This window comes from Macrotis lagotis, chromosome X (assembly GCF_037893015.1).
Source record: "Macrotis lagotis isolate mMagLag1 chromosome X, bilby.v1.9.chrom.fasta, whole genome shotgun sequence".
Classification (NCBI taxonomy): domain Eukaryota; kingdom Metazoa; phylum Chordata; class Mammalia; order Peramelemorphia; family Peramelidae; genus Macrotis; species Macrotis lagotis.
The window spans coordinates 448,234,257-448,258,523 of record NC_133666.1 but is presented as its reverse complement, the minus strand read 5'-3'; the positions used below and the strand labels follow the sequence as shown (position 1 = coordinate 448,258,523).

The 24,267-nt window shown below is 34.0% G+C and overlaps 1 protein-coding gene across 1 annotated transcript in view; it reads right to left on the bottom strand.

Annotated features, from left to right (window-relative positions):
• CHST9 (carbohydrate sulfotransferase 9) overlaps window positions 1-24,267 on the bottom strand; it is a 388,835-nt gene that overhangs the window by 309,791 nt on the left and 54,777 nt on the right. Inside the window, exon 2 of the mRNA XM_074207181.1 lies at window positions 10,390-10,597. Coding sequence (XP_074063282.1) covers window positions 10,390-10,549 — 160 coding nt within the window. The 5' untranslated portion in view covers window positions 10,550-10,597. The remainder of the gene's footprint in view (window positions 1-10,389; window positions 10,598-24,267) is intronic.

Below are 24,267 nucleotides of genomic sequence, written 5' to 3'. Positions count from 1 at the left end.
ATGAGAGGAAGACCCTTAAATGTGGGGGGGTACCCCTATTAGAAAGGAGGGGAATGAGAGTCTTATAAGATGGGCAGAAATGAATGGGCATGTGACCTGCTGACTTAAAAGAAAGAACTACATAGATCAACTGATCAGTACAGTGGATTATTGATGGATTGTTTTCTATACTTCTATACTGAGCAAAAGAAAATTGAGAAAAACACAGTCAGATAGTGTGGAAGACAAACAAGAGAGAATAGTATCATGAAAACCCAATATATAATATATCTGGAAGGAGTAAATGATCAGTATTTGGAGGAAAAACAGGAGAGAGTAGTTGTATGAACATTTAGAGGAGAATATAGCCAGGAAGAGTAGGTGATTGATTATCAGTGCCAAATACCACTGAGCTGTTAGAAAGGATGGTGGAAAAGGTAATTTCATTCAGAAATTAAGAGAGCACTAGTAACATGGGATATATTTATTTTAGTTGAATAATGAAAATAGAAGTCAAATTTCAAAGGGTTTAGACCTGAGTGAAATGAAAGGGAAAGGGGGCATCTAGGTGGCACAGTGGATAGAGCACTGTCCCTGGAGTCAGGAGGACCTGAGTTCAGATGTGATCTCAGACAAAATTACCAACTGTGTGACCTTGGGCAAGTCATTTAACCCCATTGCCTTGTAAAAAACAAAAAAAGGAAGGAAGGAAGGAAGGAAGGAAGGAAGGAAGGAAGGAAGGAAGGAAGGAAGGAAGGAAGGAAGGAAGGAAGGAAGATAAAAGAAAGAAAGGAAGAAAGGGAAAGGAGTATAGATGTCTTTTCTCAAGGATTTCAAATTGTAATTAACCTATTGTGAGGTAAAGTGGTTGTAGGATTCAAACTACCTTGGATAGGTAATGTGGTACTGAGAGGAATCAAGAGACAGTCTCTAGTGGATAAGGAATCCATTCAAATAACCTGAACTTTTAATTAATGCTGGCATCAGAATCTATTTGATCTTTTGCCATTCACAGGTTGGTTGTGAATAGGTTGTGAGTAAAAAAGGTTGGTCTATGTCTAGCTCTGAAAATTCTGTACTAGAGAAATTATCATGTTTGAGTGAGCTGGCATTATATATCAAATCAGAGCATGCTAATAGAGCTAACTGGCCTATCAAAGTGAATTATTTATCATGAGGTTTTGAAACGTACTCAAAAGTTCACACTAATAACTTGGTAATTATTTTAATGGATTTTCAATGAACTGTGACATACTTGGCTGGCATATCAATATTTAGTAGAACTGTGAGAACAGGTGTTCTAATGAGAAGTCTCACCTGCTAACAATTTTGTTAAAATCCATTTTACTGGGTGAATATGTATCTCTAGGTACATTTTCCATGTTATTGTTCACTTGTTTCAGTCATGTCTGACTCTGACCCCATTTGGGGTTTTTTTATATTGATAATGGAGTCATTTACTAGTCTTTCTCCTACTCATTTCACAGATGAGAAAACTGAGACAAGCAGAGTTAAATAATTCACATAGCTAGTAAGTGATTTGAACTCAGATCTTCCTAGGTCCATGCCCCCTCCCCTATATTCATTGTACCACCTAAATGCCTCTTTTTGGACACATTTTGCTTACCATCAATAAATAACATTAGTCACTCAAGTTTACATGAATAATCTCTAAGTGCTAAGTGCTAAGTGCTGACCTCACAGTGGAATGGGGAAACACACACACAAGTGTTATAGGGAAAGGCAATAACAGTTGTGGATACCGGGAAACCAGAAAAATAAGGGTCATATTTAAAATAAAGTAGTCATAGAATATCAAGCTTTATTGATGGAAAAGATCTTAGAAATCTTCCCTCCCAATGCCTTTATTTAAAGGATGAGGAAACTAAGACCCCCCAAAAGTTAAGAGACTTCACACAGAGATGGGATGAGAAGTTCCATTTTCTAACATGCAATACTCATTCCATTTCTCAACAGTATCTCCCCTGTGAAAAACTATTGTACCTTTGCTTTCTCTTATTTTTTATGACTTTCTGAGATATTCGATGGGAGATACTACACACAATAAGTATTGTGTTTCTTAGGAAATTATAAGAGAACATTCCAGGTGGGCATGAGTGAAATATGTGGCATTGGTGACCTTATCACTTGCAATGTCCAGTTGGAATTATCATCTAAACCAGGCTAAGTGATTTTTTCAGTATACTTCTTCTACCCATCTGCCATTAATAAATGAATGAATGAAAATGAATAAAAAAGGAAATGTCAAATATACTATGTTAAAGACATTAATAAGATAGTAAAATATCACTGATGGGAAATATAAGACCAAGAATTCTAAATTTTGACAGCTTCACTGTCACCATCTCCAGTAAGCCACCTTCACTAATATAACAAAGAATATTCAAACATCAGTTGGGGATTTTAATTGTGATTAGATTAACTTTGTCCTGTCATAGTATAGAGGAGATTCATAATTCCATTAAGAAATGAGTGGATCAGATAACCTATGAGGTGTCTTTTGATGGAAATAACCTGCGTATGATGTAGCATGTTGTATAGAATATTATAGAAATAACAAATATTTGCTGAGTAAACAGATTTATTATTTTAAACTATATTAATGGATATGTCCTGTTTGAAAGGCATGCTATCTAACATAAATTAAATTCTGGATGGTTCTCGAAGGGCTATGACTAAATTGGTCTTCTACTCCTATGCAAAGAGAAAATTATTTAGGATACCTCTCCGGGAGTTTCCTGAAGTTCTTATTCATCTGTTCCCTGCCCCACTCCCTCATCCCTAACTTTTCAATATTTGGAAATTTCTTTTTTTTTTTTTTTGGATTTTACAAGGCAAATGGGGTTAAGTGGCTTGCCCAAGGCCACAACAGCTAATTATTATTAAGTGTCTGAGGTCTGATTTGAACTCAGGTACTCCTGACTCCAGGGCCAGTGCTCTATCCACTGTGCCACCTAGCCATTCCTGGAAATTTCTTCTTGATCATACCTCCAATATCTATGTTTTCCCCCTAGAAGCTAACTTTGGAATTTTCATTCCTCTTCACCTCTGGAGTTAACTGTCATAAGAGATAACTGAGTGAATGCAAACTAACCAAACCCATTATATTTAGCAGGCAACAACTTAGAGATCCTTCCATCATCTCTACCCCCTTTCCCTTCCTCTTCTTCCTGCTCTGAGAACATAATTAAATAAATACTGCCTTGGTTCCAGAAAGGTATATCAGTCACTTATCCCACAACACCACTCACCATTCTATGACTTATATGATCATTATCTCCCTTCCCTTGCCATGACTCCTTTAGATTTCTTTCTTCTATTACAAATTAATTAGAATATAAGCTCCTTCAGATCAGGAGCTATTTTACTTTTGCATTTGTAACTTTGGTACCCAGCCCAATGTATGAAATATATATTAATACATAATTTTCATTATTTTATTTATTAATATAAACAGAATTGCTTTAAGATAAAGGCAACTTTCTAACCCTATATAATTTTTTAAAAAAGACTACAACCATCAATTTCCTTTCTAAAGCCCATAATTATTTTTTAACATGAAAACCAGTGTCCAACTACAATAACAATGCTTCCTAAATCTTCAATTATCCATCATACAGCCTTGTATTCTATTTTTCTGATTCATGGCCTATCCATGAAATATTTGACTTTATACATTTTCATATATTTGTAATTAAGAAATCATACCATCTATATACACAGAAATACAGTAACTACTATCTCACATAATTACAGACTTCAAGAACAATTTAAGGAAATGCTATTTTTTCATAAAAATTCCATTAAATTTTCATGCAAAGATGGGCAAAAGTCCCCAGACATTAAAAGCTGCTTTTTTAATGGTTCAGTTGTACACAGATAAATAACTTTCACTATAGTAATATCACATAAAAGTTGGACAGGATTGTTAAGTAGACTTCAAAGGAAAATAACAATCTCAGAAAGGTTCATGATAAAGGCACACATGTATCTGGCTGTAAATCCAAACCAGCTTAGTTATTTCTTTTTTAGAAAGAGCAAACTGGTCTACTTAGGAACAATCTAAGCATGGAAGCTGATTAGATTCTGAACACTGCAATCTCTTTCTTGAGAAAAAAAGCAACAGGGAAAGCTTTATTCTTGCTTAAAACTAGAAGCTGTGAAGCTTTTTCTCTCAGCTATGAAACTCAAATAGCACAGTTAAAACACAGTCAGGGGCTATTAAGATTCAGTCTGCATTTGGCGAAAAATAATAAACTATTTAGGTCTTCTGTTTTTAGTCCCTGTTGCCATGGATGGTAGCATGTTAGGAATGAATGAAGAAAGATATAACTGTCAGGGTGACTTCTCACCTCCCTGATCATAGAAGATTCAAATTTTGGTTCAAAGGATATTCGAATTCTGTTGATTTTGTTTGGAAAATAGTTTTGCAATACGGTCATTGCCAAAGAGCACCATTTCATTGATTCATTGTATACAGCACTAATGTTTGTCCTTCATTTTTGAAGAAGATCACAAATTCAGGGGGCTGATGCCCTGGCTAGCACATGAATTGGATTTGAGTGTGGGGGGATGCTATGCTGTCACCTGTCTTAGTTTCTCCTCTGGAGCCATCTGGATCCAATGGCCAGATATGGGTCCAGAGGCCCTGATTGCGGGGCAATCAGGGTTAAGTGAATTGTCCAAGGTCACACAGCTAAGTATCTGAGGTTGGATTCAAACTCCCGTCCTCCTGAATCCAAGGCCAGTGCTCTATCCACTGTGCCACCTAGCTGCTCTCATGACACTATCCTAGATACTATCAAAAGATTAGTTGGACTGGTGGTAGAGAAGAGATACTTCTAGTAAAACAGGAGAAATGTACAACCTATGAGACCCCTTTCACTTGAGATTCTTATTATTCAGGAATATAGAATATATTGCTGCCTTTTGAATAAAATATTAACAAATGTGTGACTGGTGAGAAGGGGATGAAAGTTCAAACTTCAAGAAATCAGAGAGAATCAAGAATTAGTAATCCCTCAAAAGTCTTTGGTTTAAAGATAATGAAGTCAGGAAAGTAATAAACTGAAAGTTAAAAGGTTACTAGTTTTTAAGAAAAATCAATACTAGCTTTGTACATTTTTTTTAAAAAAAGAGACAAAATCTCCTTTTATTACCCGAAACCTAAACAAGTTGACATAATCCTATGGTTTATATATCAGTGGACCTAGGAAACATTTTTATTCTTCAATAATAAACTCAGAGATCTTCATGTGGAATGCCAATAAAATAACTTGAAGGGAGAGGAGCAGGCTAACTTCTTTGAGACCCTGATCTACATTGCATGGTTAGGATAAAAAAATATTATATTGGATTTGGATAAATGTGATGATTACTGTTTGCCTTCCTTTTGTTGTTTCTATCACTAAGTCTTACATTGGGGTGATTTAATCAGGGGTGACTGAATACTCCCTGACTACATGTCCCGAGAGAGAGGGGAGATACGAGGAAAGATGCAGAGACTAGGTTCACTTGGTAAAACTTCATATTAGAAAAGTTCTAAGGAATAGAGCCTTGATGAGATAAGTTTAGTCCTTGAGTTGGTCTGTAATGATTTAGGTCTTCTCTGCATTAAGATTAACTGAGGCAGGATAACATCATGGAAAAAAACACTGGATTACGAATAAGAAATGGTGGGAAAACAGAGTGATACAAAGGAATAGAGCATTGATTGGGAGTCAAGAGTCTTGGATTTGAGTTTTACTTCAGAAACTTACTATTCATACATTCCTCCTATGTTTTGCTAGAAGTCTGTCTTCTCTACCACCAACCCAACTAATCTTTCAATGATATCTAGGATAGTGCCATGAAGGCAGCTGGGTAGCACAGTGAATCATATTCAATGAACTTGATCTCCCAGTTACTCAATTCCCTCAACACACATAAATCCATCTGGAATTTTTTTGTTGTTGTCTTTTGTTTTTCCTTATAAACTTGTGAAAAAAATGTGCAATAAATAGATGACTATTCTGCAGACAAGAAAACCAAGGCTCATGGAGGTTAAATGATTTACCCATAATTATCCTAGAGCTAGTTTATCTTAGTCATGGGATTCCAATCCAAGCCTTCTGAATCCAAATTTAATGCTTATTTTTTATACCTCAAAGAATTTAACCTCCTTGAGACTTAGTTTTCTAACCTGTAAAATAAGGAAGTTGTATTATAATATATTGTAAGTCTGTCAGAATGTTGATTTGGTTATGAAAAAAGCAAATATTTGTGGGGGGAGAATTGCATTTTATTTTTAGATATCCACAACAGCTGAAAAAATCATCTATTTTTATCTTTTAATTAAATAAGCCAAGGGAGTTTGGGAAGGTAACTGTAAATAGTAAAGAGATTTTAATTAGGAAAAACTCAGGTAAAATTGGCAAGACTCAGTAAATGTTCCACATATTATTAAGTTTTCAAGGCCTCAGGTAAAATGGACTAGAAGGACTTAAGAATTTAATGAGCTAAAACTGAAACACTCGTATATTCAAAACTAGCTTTTTTATCACACCATAGATAAGTGCACTACTTATAAAGTATCTCATTAGCCAAAATTAGGCTAGAATTTTTATCCCAATAGAAGTGCATATATATATATATATATATGTGTGTATATGTATACATATATATAATTTTGCCTGAAAGTTAATAAGAATTATAGAAAAATCTTATAGAATTCTAGCATACCAAGTGACCTCATCCAAAATTCTAGAAATGATTTGACTAAGATAGAGTGCAACCTTGTTATGGACATTTGAATTTCCTTCAGGCAGGCTAAAATCACAACATTTTATTAGCCATGTCATAAGGATGATTCATAATGAGTTTGCAATTTACTCAAATTCAGCTTCTTTATAGCTAGTAAGTATTTTAATCTAGATTTGAGCTCTAATTCCAACCTCAGACCTTATGTGACTAGCTTCAGACCTTTAGTAGCTATGTGACCTTGGCTGAGCAAGTCATTTAATCTTTCTGCCTCAGTCTCATCCTCTGTAAAATGTGGATAATAATATCTTCCAGGGTTAATTGTGAGCATGAAATGAGATCACAATTATGTCTTAAAGTGCTATAAAAAAACCTGTGCACACCTTGAAGTATTATAAAAATTCTACTTGGGTCTTATTTCATTTGTTTCATCATTTTTTTTTTGTGAAGAACCTTTTAGAGTCTAATTTTTTTTATATGCAAGATGACATTTATCTTTTTCCACTTCAGGTCATCTCAAAATTGGAAAAGTAAGTTACTTTTTATCCAAAGTAGCTTGGATAAAGCCATTGAACAGCTAAGGGTTAAGGATAGATCCTTAGATTTATTAGCTTATTTTACATTTCTACACACACACACACACACACACACACACACACACACACACACACACACACATATAGTATATATATATATATATAATTAGTGCTATTAAAGCTTTTCTTGGCAAAGATACTGAAGTAATTATCATGACCTTCTCTAGAATTTTTTTTGGTTACAGAAGAGGAAACACAGACAAAGGTTGTGACTTGTCCAGATTCCATATCTAAAACTCTATCCACTGTATCACCTGGTTGTTTATATACTACATATCTGTGCATTAGTCAGGATGTGTGTGTTAGTGTGTATACATAGCAATAATTAAATGCTAGAGTCAAATTGTGTATAAGCCAGAATTGGTTTGGGCAAAAGTATTGCTAATACTTGGAACAATATGGCATTTTTTAGTTTAAAAATTATAAAGTCTGTCTCTGGCCAACAATTGATATGTATCATAGTCTTTAGTAAAGAAAATGTCAAAGAATTAAGAGATAGGTTAGAAATGATCCAAAGATTTAATACTATAAAATAGAATTCAGTTTAAATGGCTTAGGATAGTTTTCAGCATGCAATTTTGGCATTGAAATAATGGATCATTCCACTGATTGATTGATAAAGGAACAGGGAAAGACATCTATTAAACAAAGCAATATGGCTGAACAGAAAGCTTGCCTACAATTTAATTTGCATGTAAAAAGATATATACAAGAAATGAATTTTCCTCTTTCATAGACATATTATTTTAATGACACAGACTCTATTATAGACAAATGGATTTGTGATTTAATTGATTATGGCTTCTCTATCCAAAGGTACAGTTCACAACCCATTCATGACTTCTCATTCTTTTCATTAGTTCTTTGAAACAGAGGTAAGATCTGTGATTTCCTTGGTACAGGGAAATCCTGAGTGAAGAAATTCTTTCTATCAATGCAGAATGTCACCTTCTCTATAACATATTTATTGAGTTGCCTAAAACAAATCACTTAATCCTACTTGCCTCTTCTGTTAAAAAAGCCTTTCAATCTCATCACTGTTGTGAGGGCACCAGTGAATACAGCCCTTAAAGATGAAAAATGATTTCATGTCTATTATCTCTATTGATCTACATAACAAAACTGTGAGGTAGGTAGTACATTTATAATTATTCCAATTTGACAGATGAAAAAATAGAGACCTAGAAAGGGTAAGTACTTATCTTAAGTCTCATTAACTGAGACTTAAGATGATTGCATTTAAAGGTATTTCTAAAATTATTTGAAACATATATTACATTTATGTAAAGATTTGTCAACAAAAATTAATTTATTGGATTTTAATCTAGGTATAAGTATATGGTTCATCTTTACATTACAATATTGTAGGAAAATCTCAAAAATTGTTCTACATTAAAATAAGGGAGAAAAAGGCATCACAATGTCTGATTTAATGCTTCGTATGCTGAGCAATTTGATTATTCTGGCTTATGAGTTATTTGGGAGAATTTGGAATGAGTTATATGGGAGAATTCCATTTAATGTATATGGGTAATGTGTAAAGGACCCCCAATAAATACATATAAAACAACAAAAGAACAATAATATTAATTCGCTAACCCCATATTTAAAATTAACATGAGGAAAGTCATTTTTGAAAACTATCTCACAATTCCAAGTTGCCCCTCCTCCATTTCAAGGTTTTCTCTGAATTACCAAAAAATTCATCTTAGGAACTTACTAGGATTTTTTCAATCTCTGTAGAACTTTACAGTCTTTGAGGGAAGGCGCTGCAATGATTTCTTCATTTTTTTTTGGTAAGGCAGTGGTATTAAAGTGACTTGCTCAAGGTCACACAGCTAGGTAATTACTAAGTATCTGAGACCATATTTGAACTCAGATCCTCCTGACTCCAGGGACAGTGCTCTATCTACTGCATCACCTAGCTTACCCTGAAATGGTTTCTTTAATGTATTTGTCAGTACTATAGCCATTCAACTATTACTGACTGAATAAACACATCCTTTTACACTAGGGACTATGAATATTCAATATGCCAGAATAATGCACCAGTAGTACATTGGAACTATCCCCCCAGTGCTGCCTTACCAGATGAAACCACCTCATGATGAGGAACTTTTAGAAATTCAGTTAATAGTTATTGCAAACATTTGGTATACTTGCTAACAGAAAAAAACTCAAATCAATATTGCATACTTCATTAGTTAAAATACTTGTATTGATTAAAAATATCTAATGATAATGATGCTATGCAGAAAATAGAATCAGGTGTAACTTCTGACCATTAGACTTAGCTACCATAAGAAAAGCCCAAATGGAAAAAAATAACAGTGGAATAATGATTTAAATTATCTGTTATTTGTCAGTCTTTTGTACTTTCACAAAGAAAATTCTTGCATATTTTAAATAATTCTTTTTTTAAATGAATCAAGAGTAGGACACTAGCAATAAAGCATTTTTTCTGATTATATTAATTCACTGTACCCCATTATCCCCAACAATGGAAAACAACAGTTATAAGTTTATATGTATTTATTTAATTTTTCAGAAAATTATCCCTATAGAAACTAATAATAGAAGAGAAGAAAAGAGAATTATGACTAACCTCTCCTTTGATGGACAGAAAAGACTAATGGAATGTGTTTGTGTGTGTGTGTGTGTGTGTGTGTGTGTGTGTGTGTGTGTTTCCCTTGGAAGTAATGTTAAAGACCTGCTACCACTAGTATATGTTTTGTTAAGGGTGACAGAATTTCCTTGATTTTTTTGTAATCAGGGTAATGCCAATGGAGCCTCTTCTTAAAAAATATGATCTTAGAAGGACAAACTAGTGACTATACATATGGGATCTAGAGGTCATGCTAGCAAGTCAGAAAGAAAGAAGCAATGGGTCCATCAATAGATCTTGTGTGAGACCTTGCCCACATCAAAGGCAGCAAAGACAGAGCAAAAGCAATTCAACCTTTTCTTCTAGATTAAATTTTTTTAAATTCTGAATTCCTATAAGAATTTTCACTTGTCTTACAGAAAAGGAGCATATATAACCATGCAGTATTACCTGTATGCTGCTCTTCAATCCAAACTTGTAGATACATGAAGAAGAGTAGACCTGCTACTCCAAACATCAGCACGGACAGAAAGACTTGTCTCAGATTCATGACCATTTCAGATGGTTGCATTTTTACTCTTGTGTGAATAACACATGATTTTCCTCCCATGTATTTCAATTTAATCTCATTCTCTTCAGCATCTTTTTCTTCAGTATCCTAGAAGGTGGACAAATAAAGCATTGTGATTCTTTGGTGATGCTTTTTTAATGGATGTTCTGTGAAACAAGGAGAATAGCTACAACACTGAATGTTTAAATAAACACTGGTATTATGTAACTGATGATCTTCAGGAATCTATTCCTCAAGGGTCAGATGCCCTATCACATTCCAAACACTTTCTTCAGTCTTACCTGGCAAATTTGTTCCTCTGTAAGTAATGAGTAAGTTTTAACATTTCTTAAATTGTTAAAGGTCAAGGAAAGATACATATCCCAACTTAAACTATTTTAATGAATGAGGCAGCTAGGTTGTATAGTAGATAGAACCAATCCTGACGTCAAAAGGACTTCAGTTCAAATCCAGCCACAGATACTTGACTTTTATTAGTTGTGTGACCTTGAGCAAGCCACTTAACCATGACTACCTCACATCCAGAGCCATCTCCAACTGTTATAATTCATATCTGGTCATTGGACCCAGATGACTTCAGAAGAGAAGTCTGCTGGTGACTTAGCTCAGTACTCCCTCACTCAAATCCAGTTCATTTGCTCGTCATGGCATCACCTCCTTGATACCATGATCTTCTTTGATAATGAAGGACAAATATCATCATCAATGAATAAGGGATCTTTTATTGATATTCCAGTATGTTCCCTGTAAGGCAGTTTTGATATAAGTATGTTACAAAAACTAGAAATCAACAAATAGAAAAAAAATCATACTCAATTTGTTTTCCCTTCTTGGTTGCAAACTTTCTCTTTTCTCTTTGATTCCCTGTCTTTTCTCTAATTCTTAGCAGGGGATCCAATTAAATTAAATTAAATTAAATTAATAAGAGGACTTACTTTAATAAGAAAATTGGTCATTTGAAATGAAATCTTTCAACTTTCTTCTTCTAAATCTCTCAATTTCTTCACTTTTTCCTTCTTTTTTTCTTTGCAGTCTGAGAGGACTGAATGATTCTACTTCTTTACAAAGTCATGCTCTCTACAGGTATCCTAGATTCTTTACTTTCCCATATCCTCATGAACTTAGATAAAAAATTATCCACTTTTTTCTTTACTACTCAATAGTGAGACATCATGTCATAGTAGGGAGAATACAGATCTTGGGGCCTGGAAGTGCTGAATTCAAGTGATTCCAGATAAACCACTTAAATCTTTCTGAACCTTATTTTCCTCAACTGTAAAATAAGGGGGATAAGCTAGATAGGTTCTGAAGTCCATTCCAGGTCTACAACAATAATGAGTGAATCTTTAGTTTGTACTGTCTTATGTATACTCAATCAATTCCACCCACAAAATTTGGCTCCATTTTGATATCAGGGTTTCATCCTGTCTACTCTCCACTGTTAAACTTCCGAACAAATAACCTAAACTCACAATTTCATTACCACTTCACAAACTGTGGAAATCTACTTTCTAACCCCTTTACTATATTTAAGTAGCCCTCTTCCAAAATCATTAATGCAATAAACAATAAATACAATGACTAATCCTTTGTATCCATCTGCTTTGTGGCATTCAACACTATTGACCACCTCATTTCTCTTTTGTTACCCTCTTCTGTAATAATGCATTGCATGGTTATCCTACTTCTCCTAGATTTTTGTGAACTTCTTTACTGGATGCCCTTTCCTCTTGCCAACTAAACACATTTTAAACCACAGAACTCTGAGGATGTATCCATGCCCTCTTTTCTACATTTTCTTTTATTGATCTTTACTTTCAAGACTTCAATTACAAAACTCAATATAGGTGACTTCTAAAATCTATATCTCTAACCAAGAGCCCTCTTCTGAGAGCCAGTCCCATAACTCAGCTTTGGCAACTTTAACATATAATTGTCTATTTAGCTAATTAGACAAGAGTCTTTTGAAGTAGATTCACACAACATGATAAAGTTTTTTTAAATGAAGAATCCAAAGAAGTGAGTTTTTCATACAGTTTATTTATGAACAACAGAACTCTTTATATAGTTTCAAAATTATTATTCAATATCTTTCCCCCCAAATCACAATTAATATTAAAATGAAAGACTTATCATGACCATACACAGTGGTGACTTAGATCCTGTCCAAAGGATTTTAGTTTTAAGAACTGCATATTTTTGTAGCAGTGTCAAATATGTAATGTAGTGCTAGGAACAGATTACTAAACTTGCTAATATAATGATGCTCCAATGCATCATAAGTCACCCTAACATCTTTAAACATTCTTTTGCATAAAGAAATCAATACATCACTTCATTTTAAAATTATTTCATTTTGTTCATAAATTTTCAAAACAAAAGAAGTTAGTGCTTTTTTTCCCCAAGGCAATGGGGTTAAGTGGCTTGCCCAAGGCCACACAGCTAGGTAATTATTAAGTGTCTGAGGTCAGATTTGAACCCAGGTACTCCTGACTCCAAGGCTGGTGCTCTATCCACTGTGCCACCTAGCTTCCCCCAGTTAGTGCTTTTAACAAACCTTTGCTAAGACTACAAATTCAAGAATCCATCAATGGTGAAACAACCCAAACAAAATGACAACTTCCTGGAGTTGACCATGCTGGTAAAAGTTAATATTGAGACATTAAATTAATTTTAACTTTCACACTAGCCTCAAAGTCTAACAGGGAGAAAAATAAAAGGAATATCAAAAATTTGATGCCCCAAATAAGTAAGGAGATAGAGTTTCTAGTTGTCCTTAATGAATTTGTGTCACTTTGCTCAGATACAATACATGCTTGGATAGTAAAGAACTGGCCTTATTGCTAAACAGCAGTAATATTTGAAAGATGATGGATTAGGGAGAAAGGTAGTACAGTGTTGTATAAAGGCAAATACTGGTATATTTTTTTAAGGGAATAGAGTTTATAAACTGTAGCTCAACTGAATCCTGAGTATTTCAACCAAGTATTTAATAAAAATAGAGTAGCTAGGTAGCACAATGGATAGAATACTGGAGAATTAAATCCAATCTCTAAAACATACTAGCTTCATGACTCTGGGAAAGTCATTTAACTTTGTATGCCTCAGTTTCCTCATCTGTAATATGAACTAGAGAAGGGAATAGCAAACCCACTCCTATATCTCCCCCCCCGCCAATGTCAAATGGGTCATGAAAAGTTGAAAATAACTGAGCAACAAGAATAAAATGTTATAATTGATAATATAATTCCCATTGGAAAGGTATAGGCAAGAGGACAATATAAATGGATGAAATTAGAACTGGTTGAATGACATAACTCAAAGAGCATTGAATTATTGTGCCACATCAACAAGGCAGGTTTCTAATGAAATATACCGGGGATATGTGCTTGCCACTGTATTATCTGACTTTTTAAAATCATTGATTTAGATACAGACATAGATAGCATTCATTTCTGATTTACAAATGATATGAAAATGGGAAGGGTAAGCTAATACCCTTGAATGACAGACTGACTTCAAGAAGATCTTGACAGATTAGAATACTATATAGTATCTAATTTGATAAAGTTCAGTGAGGATAAATGTGAAGAATTATACTTGTGTTAAAAAAATCAACATTTTAACCACTTCAAATACCATTTAACCACCTTCAAAAACCTAATGACTCTAACCAAATTCTAGAGTGGAAGAACCTACAAAAAGATTGAGTGAAACAATTTTCCAAGCCAAGACAACTTGGAAGATTGTGTGGGGTGAGAGAGGAGCAAAGTAATCCAGGAATAGATTTGGGGGGCACCAGGGTCAGTGAAAGTGTGGCAGATTTCAGATCTCTCAGCCCAGGGATTTCCATTGACAACCTAGACAGTCAGCAGGAAAAGTCTGCTGCACCAGGATGAGGATGGAGCCATGTCTAGCCCAGGCCTCAGTAGCACAGACCAGACCCCAGCAGACTAGGAGCAGGCCTTGGGAGCCACTGAATCAGCAGAGGCAGCTGCTTCCAGAGCATCATGTCTGATAAGGGCATTGGAAGCAGATTACAAAGGTATCTTTGCTATCACTGAGGCAGGACTCTGTGGCTTGGCTCCTACTCAGAGGTAGGTTGCAATCTGGGGTCCCAGTCCCGGGATGAGGAATAGAAGTACAACAGAGTTTACTGCCACAGTGGAGTAGGGACCCTCCTCACTGTTCCAAGATAGAAAGGAGTGCTTGTGGTCTTCCACAGACAAGAGCACATGCCAAGAGTGGAACAAACCTTTCTTTAGATCATAAGAATTTGGAAAAAATGAAAACTTACAAATTCCTAGAAATATCTCTGAAAACAGCTACAAAAATCCCTAAAAGCTTAGGACAGTTCACCCTCTATCCTGGAAGCAGAGCCCCACCTTAACAAAGATTTATAATCAAATCAATGGCTGAGGAAATGAGTAAACAACAGAAGAAAAAACTTAACCATAGATAGTTACTATGGTCATGAGGAAGATCAAAATACACACTCTGAAGAAGATAAAAAAGTCAAAGCTTCTACATCCAAAGCCTCTGAGAAAAATATGAATTGTCTCAGATTAGAAGAACTGAAAAAGCTTGCTGAAAATTAAGAGAAATGAGAGTGATGGTGAGAAAATCATGAAAACCGAGTCAGTAGCTTAGTGAAGAAGATACCCACAAATATTGAAGAAGATAGCATTTTAAAAGCTAGATTGGGCCAAATTGGAAAAAAGTTCCAAAAACAAATAAGAAAAAGACAGTCTTAAAGAGCAGAATTGGTCAAATTTTAAAGGAAGATACATAAGCTCACAGAAGAAAATAATTCCTTAAAATACAGAATAGAGCAAAGGGAAGCTGATGACTTTGTGTGTGAAATCAAGAAATAATACAACAAAACCAAAACAATGAAAAACTAGAAGAAAATGTGAAATATCTTATTAGAAAAACAAATGACTTGGAAAACAAATCTAGGAGAGATAATCTAGAAATCTGTATTATCTGAAAGCCATGTTAAAAAAAAGAACCTAGACATCATCTTTCAAGAAATTATTAAGTAAAACTACCTTGATTTTCTAGAAAATAAGGTAAAATAGTAATTAAAAGAATCCCCCCCAATCACATCCTAAAAGAGCTTCCAAAATGAAAATTGCCAGAAATATTATTGTCAAATTTCAGAGCTCCCAGATCAAGGAGAAAATATTGCAGTCAGAAAGAAACAATTAACATATCACAGAGCCACAGTGAGGATAATTTAAGATTTAGCAACTTCTACTTTAAGGGTTCATGGGTTTGGAATATGATATTCTAGAAGGCAAAAGAGCTTGAATTACAACCAAGCATTAATTGTTCAGTGAAACTAAACATACTCTTTGAGGGAAAACATGAACTTTCAATGAAATGACCTGAGCTGTACAGAAAATTTGACCTTCAAATACAAGACTCAAATGAAGCATAAAGAGATAAAAATAGAAAACCCCAATAAGAAGGGACTTAATGATGTTGGATTGCTTATATTCCTGCATGGAAAGTTGATACTGAAATTCATATGAACTTTCCCATTTATTATGGCATATAATAAGGACCAAATACACACACACACACACACACACACACACACACACATATATATTTTTTTATATATATATATATATATATATATATATATATATATATATATATATACACAAGGCAGAGGAAGGAGTTGAATTTGAAGGGATAATATAATTAAAAATATGGAGCTAATTGGTGAGAAAAAGAATACTGGGAGAAAGCGAAGGGAAGAGGTAGAATGGATTAAGTTGTATCACACAGAAGAAATAAGAAAAAACTTTTGTAGTGGAGTGGAAGGGGAATTAGGGAAAGTGATTGAGTCTTACTCTTATGAAAATTGACTAGAAAGGGATTAATATACAAATGCAATTGGGTATAGAAATTTATCTTACCCTTGAGGAAAGTAGGAGGGAAAAGGGATGGGAGAAAGGGGAGGATGAAAGAAGAAAGAGTAGATAGTGGGAGGAGGTAGTCAGAAGGAAAACACTTTTGATGAGGGGCAGGATAAAAGGAGAGAATAAATGGGGATTTGGGGAATAGGATGGAAGGAAATACAGTTAACAATAGTAATTGTGGGAAAACAATATTGAAACAAGTTTCACTGATAAAGATCTCATTTCTCAACAATAGAGAATTGAGTCAAATTAATAAAAATTAGAACCATTCCCCAACTGATAAATGATCAAAAGGTATGAACAGTTTTCAGATGAAGTTATCAATGATATCTATTTAAATTTTTTTAAATGTCTTAACTCACTATTGATGGGAGAAATGTGCTTTTTAAAAAAAAATTCATTTATTAAGGCAATTACTAAGTGTCTGAGGACAGATTTGAACTCAGGTACTCCTGATTCTAGGGCCAGTGCTCTATCCACTGTACCACTTAGCTGCCCTCCTTCTAATCTGTATTGTGTTAGTTTTATTACTGAAAAAACTTTTTAAATTAATTAATTAAAATATTTAAATTTAATATAGTCATCCATTTTGCATTTTATAAAGTACTCTATTTCTTGTTTGGTCCTAAACTTCTCCCCTTTTCCGAAATTCAACAAATAGAATATTTGTTGATCTGTCTGGGGGGTATCACTTTAATGTCTAAATCTTATACCTATTTTGACCTTGTTTTGCAATAGGGTATGATATGTGGGTCGATGCTTAGATTTGCCATACTATTTTCCAGTTTTCCCAGGAATTTTTGTTGAATGATGACTTCTTAACCCAGAAACTAATATCTTTGGGTTTGTCAAATAGATGACTGCAGTCATTTACTGCTGTATCTTTTGTACCTATTCTAACTACTGGTCCAGTACTTCATTGCTTAATCTGTGCCAGGCAGTTTTGATGAATGCTGTTTTGTAATATAGTTTTAGATCTTATACAGCTAAGCCACCTTGCTTTTCATTTTTTCATCAGTTACCTTGATTTTCATGTCCTTTTGTTGTTCCAGATGAATTTTGTTATTATTTTTCCTAGTTCTATAAATGGGTTTTTGATGATTGTAGTGAATAACTTATTTTTATTAACTCTAACTTTATTTGTGTAAAAATATTTTGTATGTGGCTGTATGTGGCTCATACAGTTTCTAGGTTCATCTTAGGTTCCCATGCATTTTGATGTCTACAGTAAGTTTAATTTTTTTTCATTCTATCTCTTATCCTTGGACTTTGTTGATAATTATGTAGATTTATTTTATATCTTGCTACTCTGCTAAAGATGTTAATTGTTTCAATTTTTTTAAAATTGATTTTCAAGGGTTCTCTAAGTATACCATCATATCATCTGCAAAGAATTAAAGTTTTGCTTCCTCATTGCCAATTCCTTCAATTTCTTTTTCTTCACTTATTGCTAAAGCTAACATTTCTAATACTATATTAGATAGTAGTGGTGATAACATGCAGCTTTGTTTCATTCTTGATCTTTTTGAAAATGCCCCTAGTTTATTGCTATGACATATAAAGTTTGTTGATTGTTTTAGATACATATTGCTTATTATTTTGAGGAAAACTCCATTTATTCCTCTATTCTCTAATATTTTTAAAAAGAATGGATGTTGTATTTTGTTGAAGGCTTTTTTGCATCTGTGGAGATAATCATATGATTTCTGTTGGTTTTGTTACTGATATGCTCAATTATGTTGATTGTTTTCCTAATATTGAACCATCCCTGTCTACTTGATCTCAGTATATTATCCTAGTAATAACTTGTAATCTCTTTTCTAAAACCCTGTTTAAGATTTTTGCATCAATGGCCATTAGGGAGATTTGTCTATAATTTTCTTTGTCTGTTTTATCTCCTTCTGATTGAGGTATCAGCACCATATTGGTGTCATAAAAGGAATTTAGCTGAACTTCTATTTTTTTAAATAGTTTATGTAGAATTGGAATTAATTGTTCCTTAAATGTTTGGTAGAACTCACTTACAAATTCATCTGAACCTTGACACTTTTTCTTAGGGAGATTATTTGATGGTTTCTTCAAAATTTCTTTTTCTGAAATGAGGTTATTTAAGTATTTTATTTCCTCTGCTGTATTCTGGGTAATTTATATATTTTTTTAAATTTTTCATTCATTCATTCTCTGAAGTTGTCAAATTTATTAACATACACATGAGCAAAATAGCTCTGAATTTATCTCTTTAATTTCCTTCTCACTGGTGGTAGGTTCATCTCTTCATTTTTTTATACTGGTAATTTGGTATTATTTCTTTTTTAAAATTAGATTTGAAAAGCTTTATATATTTTATTGGTTTACTCATAAAACCAACTCTTAGTTTTATTTGTTAGATCAATGGTTTAATCTCTCTTGATTTTTAGAATCTCTAATTTGTTATTTAATTGTGATCTTTAATTTGTGCTTTTTCTAGCTTTTTTAGTTGCATACCCAATTCATTTATCTTTTCTTTCTCAGTTTTATTCATATAAGCATTTAGGGATGTAAAGTTTCCCCTAAAATTTTTTTTTGGCTGCATTCCATAAATTTTGGTATGATATCTGATTATTTTCATTTTTTTGGATGAAATGGGTGATTATTTCTACGATGTATTGCTTGATTCACTCATTCTTTAAAATAAGATTATTTAGTTTCCAGTTAATTTTTGTTTTTTCCTTTCATGGCCCTTTATTTCATATAATTTGTATTGCATCATTATCTGAAAAGTATGTATTTGTTATTTCTGTCTTTCTGCATTTTTGTATGGTTTTTATACCCTACAATATGATCAATTTTTCTACTGCAGAGAAATATACTGCAGAGAAAGAAGTGTATTCTTTTCTATCTCCATTCTGGTTTCTTCAGAGGTGTATCATATCTAAATTTTCCAAGATTTTATCCACTTTCTTAACTTCCTTCTTGTTTATTTTGTGGTTAGATTTATCTAATTCTCAGTGAAAGAGGTTGAAGTCTCCTGTTATTATACTTTTGTTGTCTGTATCTCCTTTAATTCAATTTTCTTCTCCTATAAGTATTTGGATACTATACTGTATGTTTAATAATGATATAGCTTCATTGTCTATGGTGCCTTTAAAGAAGGTATGGTTTCCTTTCTTATCCCTTTTAATGAGATCTATTTTTGCTTTCGCTTTGTCTGAGATCAGGACCGTTACCCTAATTCATTTTTTTTGCTGATGCATAATATATTTTGCTCCAGTCTTTTATCTTTACTCTGTGTGCATTTCTGTGCTTCAAATGTGTTTTTTGTAAACAATATATTATAGGATTTTGGTTTTTAATCCATTCTTCTATCTGCTTCCATTTTATGGGAGAGTTAATCCCATTCACATTTACAGTGCAGATTACTAATTATGTATTTTCCTCCATGCTCTTCCCTCATTTATACTTGCCACTTTCCTTTCCTCTTATTCCTCTTCCTCATCAATGTTTTGGTCCCTTTTCTCTTTAATTTTTCTTTTAAATTTTAACTTTTACATTATTTTTGTGTTTACCTCCACCTTCCCTTTTATCAGTTCTTTCTTCTCCTTTCTTTCCCTTCCCCCTCCCCCCCCCCCCATTTCCCCTGTAGGGTAGGATAGCGTTTTACGTCAATTGGGAATGTATGTTATTCCCTCTCTTGGTCAAATCTATTGAGTAGGATTTACTCAGTGTTCACACTCTCTTTCCTCCTACTATAATAGTTCTTTGGACCTCCTTACCTGGTGTTATTTATCCACTGATGCCTAGCCTCCTCCGAGTATAGTGCTTCATTTTATATTTTTATTGTTTTAACCCTGTCTTGTACTTAGAACCCCTTTATGAAAATATACTCCTTTTATCTGTCTTGTTAGAAGTATTATTCTCAAAGACCGATTGCTTGATTGCTTGATAAGCAACATTGCCTCATAGTCACTAAGTACCCTCTCCTCTTCTGTCCAATTAAAAATACACTTTTCCAGAGTCATAAAACACATCAAATTATAGTCAATTTATACCATATTCCATTTTCAAGTACACTCCATGGACACACAGTCCTCATGAGTCAAAGAATGATGCAAAGCCAAATCATTTAATGAACCATTTTTACCATGCACCCCTCCCAAGTATATTCCCTCCAATTGTAGCCAAAACTTCAAGCAATATGGAATCTTTTCATGATGTTTTCATGTCCAATGCCTCTAACTACACTCTCTCACTCCATCTCTAAGGTATTCCAACCATAGCCCCAAATCCTCCCCAACCAAAGTGTCAGATACACTCTTTCCTTCTGTCCCTTTAGCAACACAACCAGGGTATTAAAACTTTTGTTAATTAAAGTATGGATCAGTTCAAAATCATTTCCTAATATATTTATGTCCAATACTCCCACTGTCTGCCCCTATTATATTACAACCTTCCTTAGCTAAGGTATCTAGTCAAATAATATCACTTTTGATTTATGTATACAGCATCTAAGTACTCTAAGTACTAGGACAATCTGAAGGTCTCTTTTAAGAACTTTAGAATTGATTGTAAGGGAAGACATGTGTCTCATGGGAAACACTGGCACAGGACCCAGCATTGGGTACCTTCATCAGAGAAAGTACTGAATTCTATTAGCAATGCAGAATCAAAACAGCCCAAAGGAAATATGAGATACATAAGTTTAGAGTAAGTATTCCAGGTGTTCACACAGACTATTTGTGCTTAGCCTATGGTAGAGCATTCCAAGCTTGTATTGATCTGAACATCCCATAGTCAGACACACTATAATTTGTCTCAAATATAGTGATGCTATTTTGTTCTTCTTCAATAAAGAAACAACCTTACCCTTATCCTCTAAGTATAATCCCTTCAACTGATTCAAGTCTTTAATTATTTTAAAAGAAATACAATTCTCAAGAGGTACAAGCATATCACTTTCCTTATAGGAATGTATACAGTATAATGTTCTTGACTAGCATTTTTCCCCTTTCCACTTATCCTTATATGCATCTCTTGAGTCTTGTATTTGAAGGTCAAATTTTTTGTTCATTTCTAGTCTTTTATCAGAAAATTTTGTAAAGTCCATCTTTTCCCCTGATAGATATGCTGAATTTTGCATGGCATTTAAATCTTGGTTGTAATTCAAGGTCCTTTGACCTCAGAAATATATTATAGATCCTCCAATCCATTCATGTTGAAGCTGATAAGTCCTGCATAATTCTTATTGTAGTTCCTTTGTATTTAAATTGCTTCTTTATCACTGCTTGCAATATTTTTTTCCTTTAGTTAAGAATCCTGGAATTTAGCTATGAAATTTTATCTTGGGGATCTCTTTCTAGAAGTGTTCTGTGCACTCTTTCAAGGACTATTTTGTCTTCTTGATCTAGTATAGTAAAACAGTTTACATGATAATTTCCTGAAAGACATTTTGAGGCTCCTTTTTTGATCTATGCTTTCAGGTCAAAAAAGGAGCCTCAAATAAGTAAATTTTCTCTGCTGAATGTACCAGTACTTTACATTTTCTTCAATATTTCTTCATAATCCCTTTCCCACAAAGAGAAATCTCAAGAAAAATAAAGTGAGGGAAAAAAGTGTGTTTCAGTCTGTATTCAAACACCTTTTTGATTTTGTTTGATAGAATATTTTTTTCTTTTAGATTTTTGCAAGACAAATGGGGTTAAGTGGCTTATCCAAGGTCGCAAGAATCTTGATGTCGTATAGAGTCATTAGTTTCTCTTTGTCCAATTCTAATTTTTAGTATTCTATTTTCTTCAGTTTGCTTTTGTATTTCCTTTTCCAGTTGGTTAATTTTACTTTTTTATATATTGTTTTCCCTTTCTAGATGGTCAATTTGACTTTTAGATAAGTTGTATTTCTTTCCAATTAGTCAATTTGACTTTTAGATGAGTTGTATTCATTTTCCAGTTGGTCGATTTTATTTTTTTGATGAGTTACATTCTTTTTCCAGTTGGTTATTTTTACTTTTAAAGGAGATGACCTCTTTGAATAATTTTTCATATTTTTCCATCATGGCTCTCGTTTCTTTTTCTCCATTTTCCTTCTTTCTTTCTTCTTTATTATTTAAAGTTCTTTTTATGCTCTTCCATGAGGTTTTGGATTTTTTTCCAATTTATAAACTCTTGAGATTTCCCTTGAAGGTAAATTTGTCCCTGCTTTCTTCTTCTGAGATGGCATTTCTATCTGAATAGAAGTTTTCTATGGTTAGCACTATTTTTGGTTTTTTTGCTCATTTTGATATTTGAACTTTGCTTCTGGGGTATAGGGAGTATAGTCTTGAGCTTTTGTGCTAAGGCTGGGGTCAATCACTTGCCAATGTGTTGCCTATGCACACCAGATGTTGCCTATGCAGTAGTTTACTTCCTTCTTTATGTCCAGGCTGTGCTATGCAGTTGTTTGTTTCCATTACAGTTCTGTCTGTTGTCCAAGTGTTTCCAGGGCTTTGTCAGGGGTTGGGACCCTCCCTGCCCACCTGATGTTTAGCTGAACCAGGACATGAGCTGCTGTCTAGCTGCTGGGACCTGGGCTGAGTTGTGGCTGGAAGTCTCACAATATTTTCCTGCTCTCCTGACTAGCTGGGCTCTATTTCCCCCATTCCCTTCCCCCTCCCCAAGAGATAGACCTTCATTGAAGTTCCTTCATGATGTCTTCAACTTAGAATTCGTTTTGCTCTTTTTTGGTGGGTTCTGTAGCTTAAATGTCTATGTAGAGGCTTCATTTGTGGTTCCTCCCTGGAAGTCATGACTATTCACTTCTATCCTATATCAAATAACTTGTTTTCTCAATGAGGGGGATTGGGGTGGGAGAAAGGGAGAGAATTCAGAACTCAAAGTCTTTTGTTTTTATAGGTTTTGTTGCCTCGTCCTTTTCTTTTTATTTCTTTTTAATATTTTTAACCCAGCTACATGCAAAAATAAGTTTCAAAATTTACTTCCAAAACCTTGAGTTTGAAATTCTCTCCCTTCCTTCCCAACCCAGTGCCCAGACTGAGAAAGCAAGTTACTTGGGGTAGGTGAAAAATGTGTAGCCATGAAACATATTACTACAATAATTATGTTGTAAAACAGACACAATCCCCTCCCCACAAAGAGAAATCTCAAGAAAAATAAAGTGAGAATAAAAACGTGCTTCAGTCTGTATTCAGACATCATCAGTTCTTTCTTTATTATAGTCAATCAGAGAAATTGCTTCAATATTTTCCCATAGTTGCTATTGCTAGCTGTATTTCCCTCCATTCTATTTTCCCCACCCTATTTAATCTAGTCTATCTCTCTTTTAACCCTATTCCTCCTCAAAAGTGTGTAATATCTCATTACCCTTTCCCACGATCTTCCCTCTTTTCTATCACCTACACACCCCTCCCTTCCCCTGTCTCCTTTCTCCCATCCTTTTCCTTTAGGGTAAGAGATATTTCCATACCCAACTGAGTAAGTTATTTCCTCCCTGAGTCACTTATGATGAGAGTAAAGGCATACTCACTCCTCTTCACATTCTCCCCCTTCCATTCCATTGCAATATTTTTTTGCCTCTTTTATATAAAATAACTTACCCCATTCTACCTCTCCTCTCCCTTTCTCCCAGTACATACGTTTATGGCCCATTAACTCCATCTTTTTAATACGTCATAAGTTCAAATTCAACTCCCTGCTTTACCTTACTTATATATGCTCTTTCTAACTGCCCTAATAAATGAGAAAGTTCATATGAGTTATTAGTATTCTCTTCCCATGCAGGATCACAAATAGTCAGCATCATTAAGTTCCTCATAATTTGCCCTTCTTGTCCTCTGTCTTTAAGCTTCACTTGAGT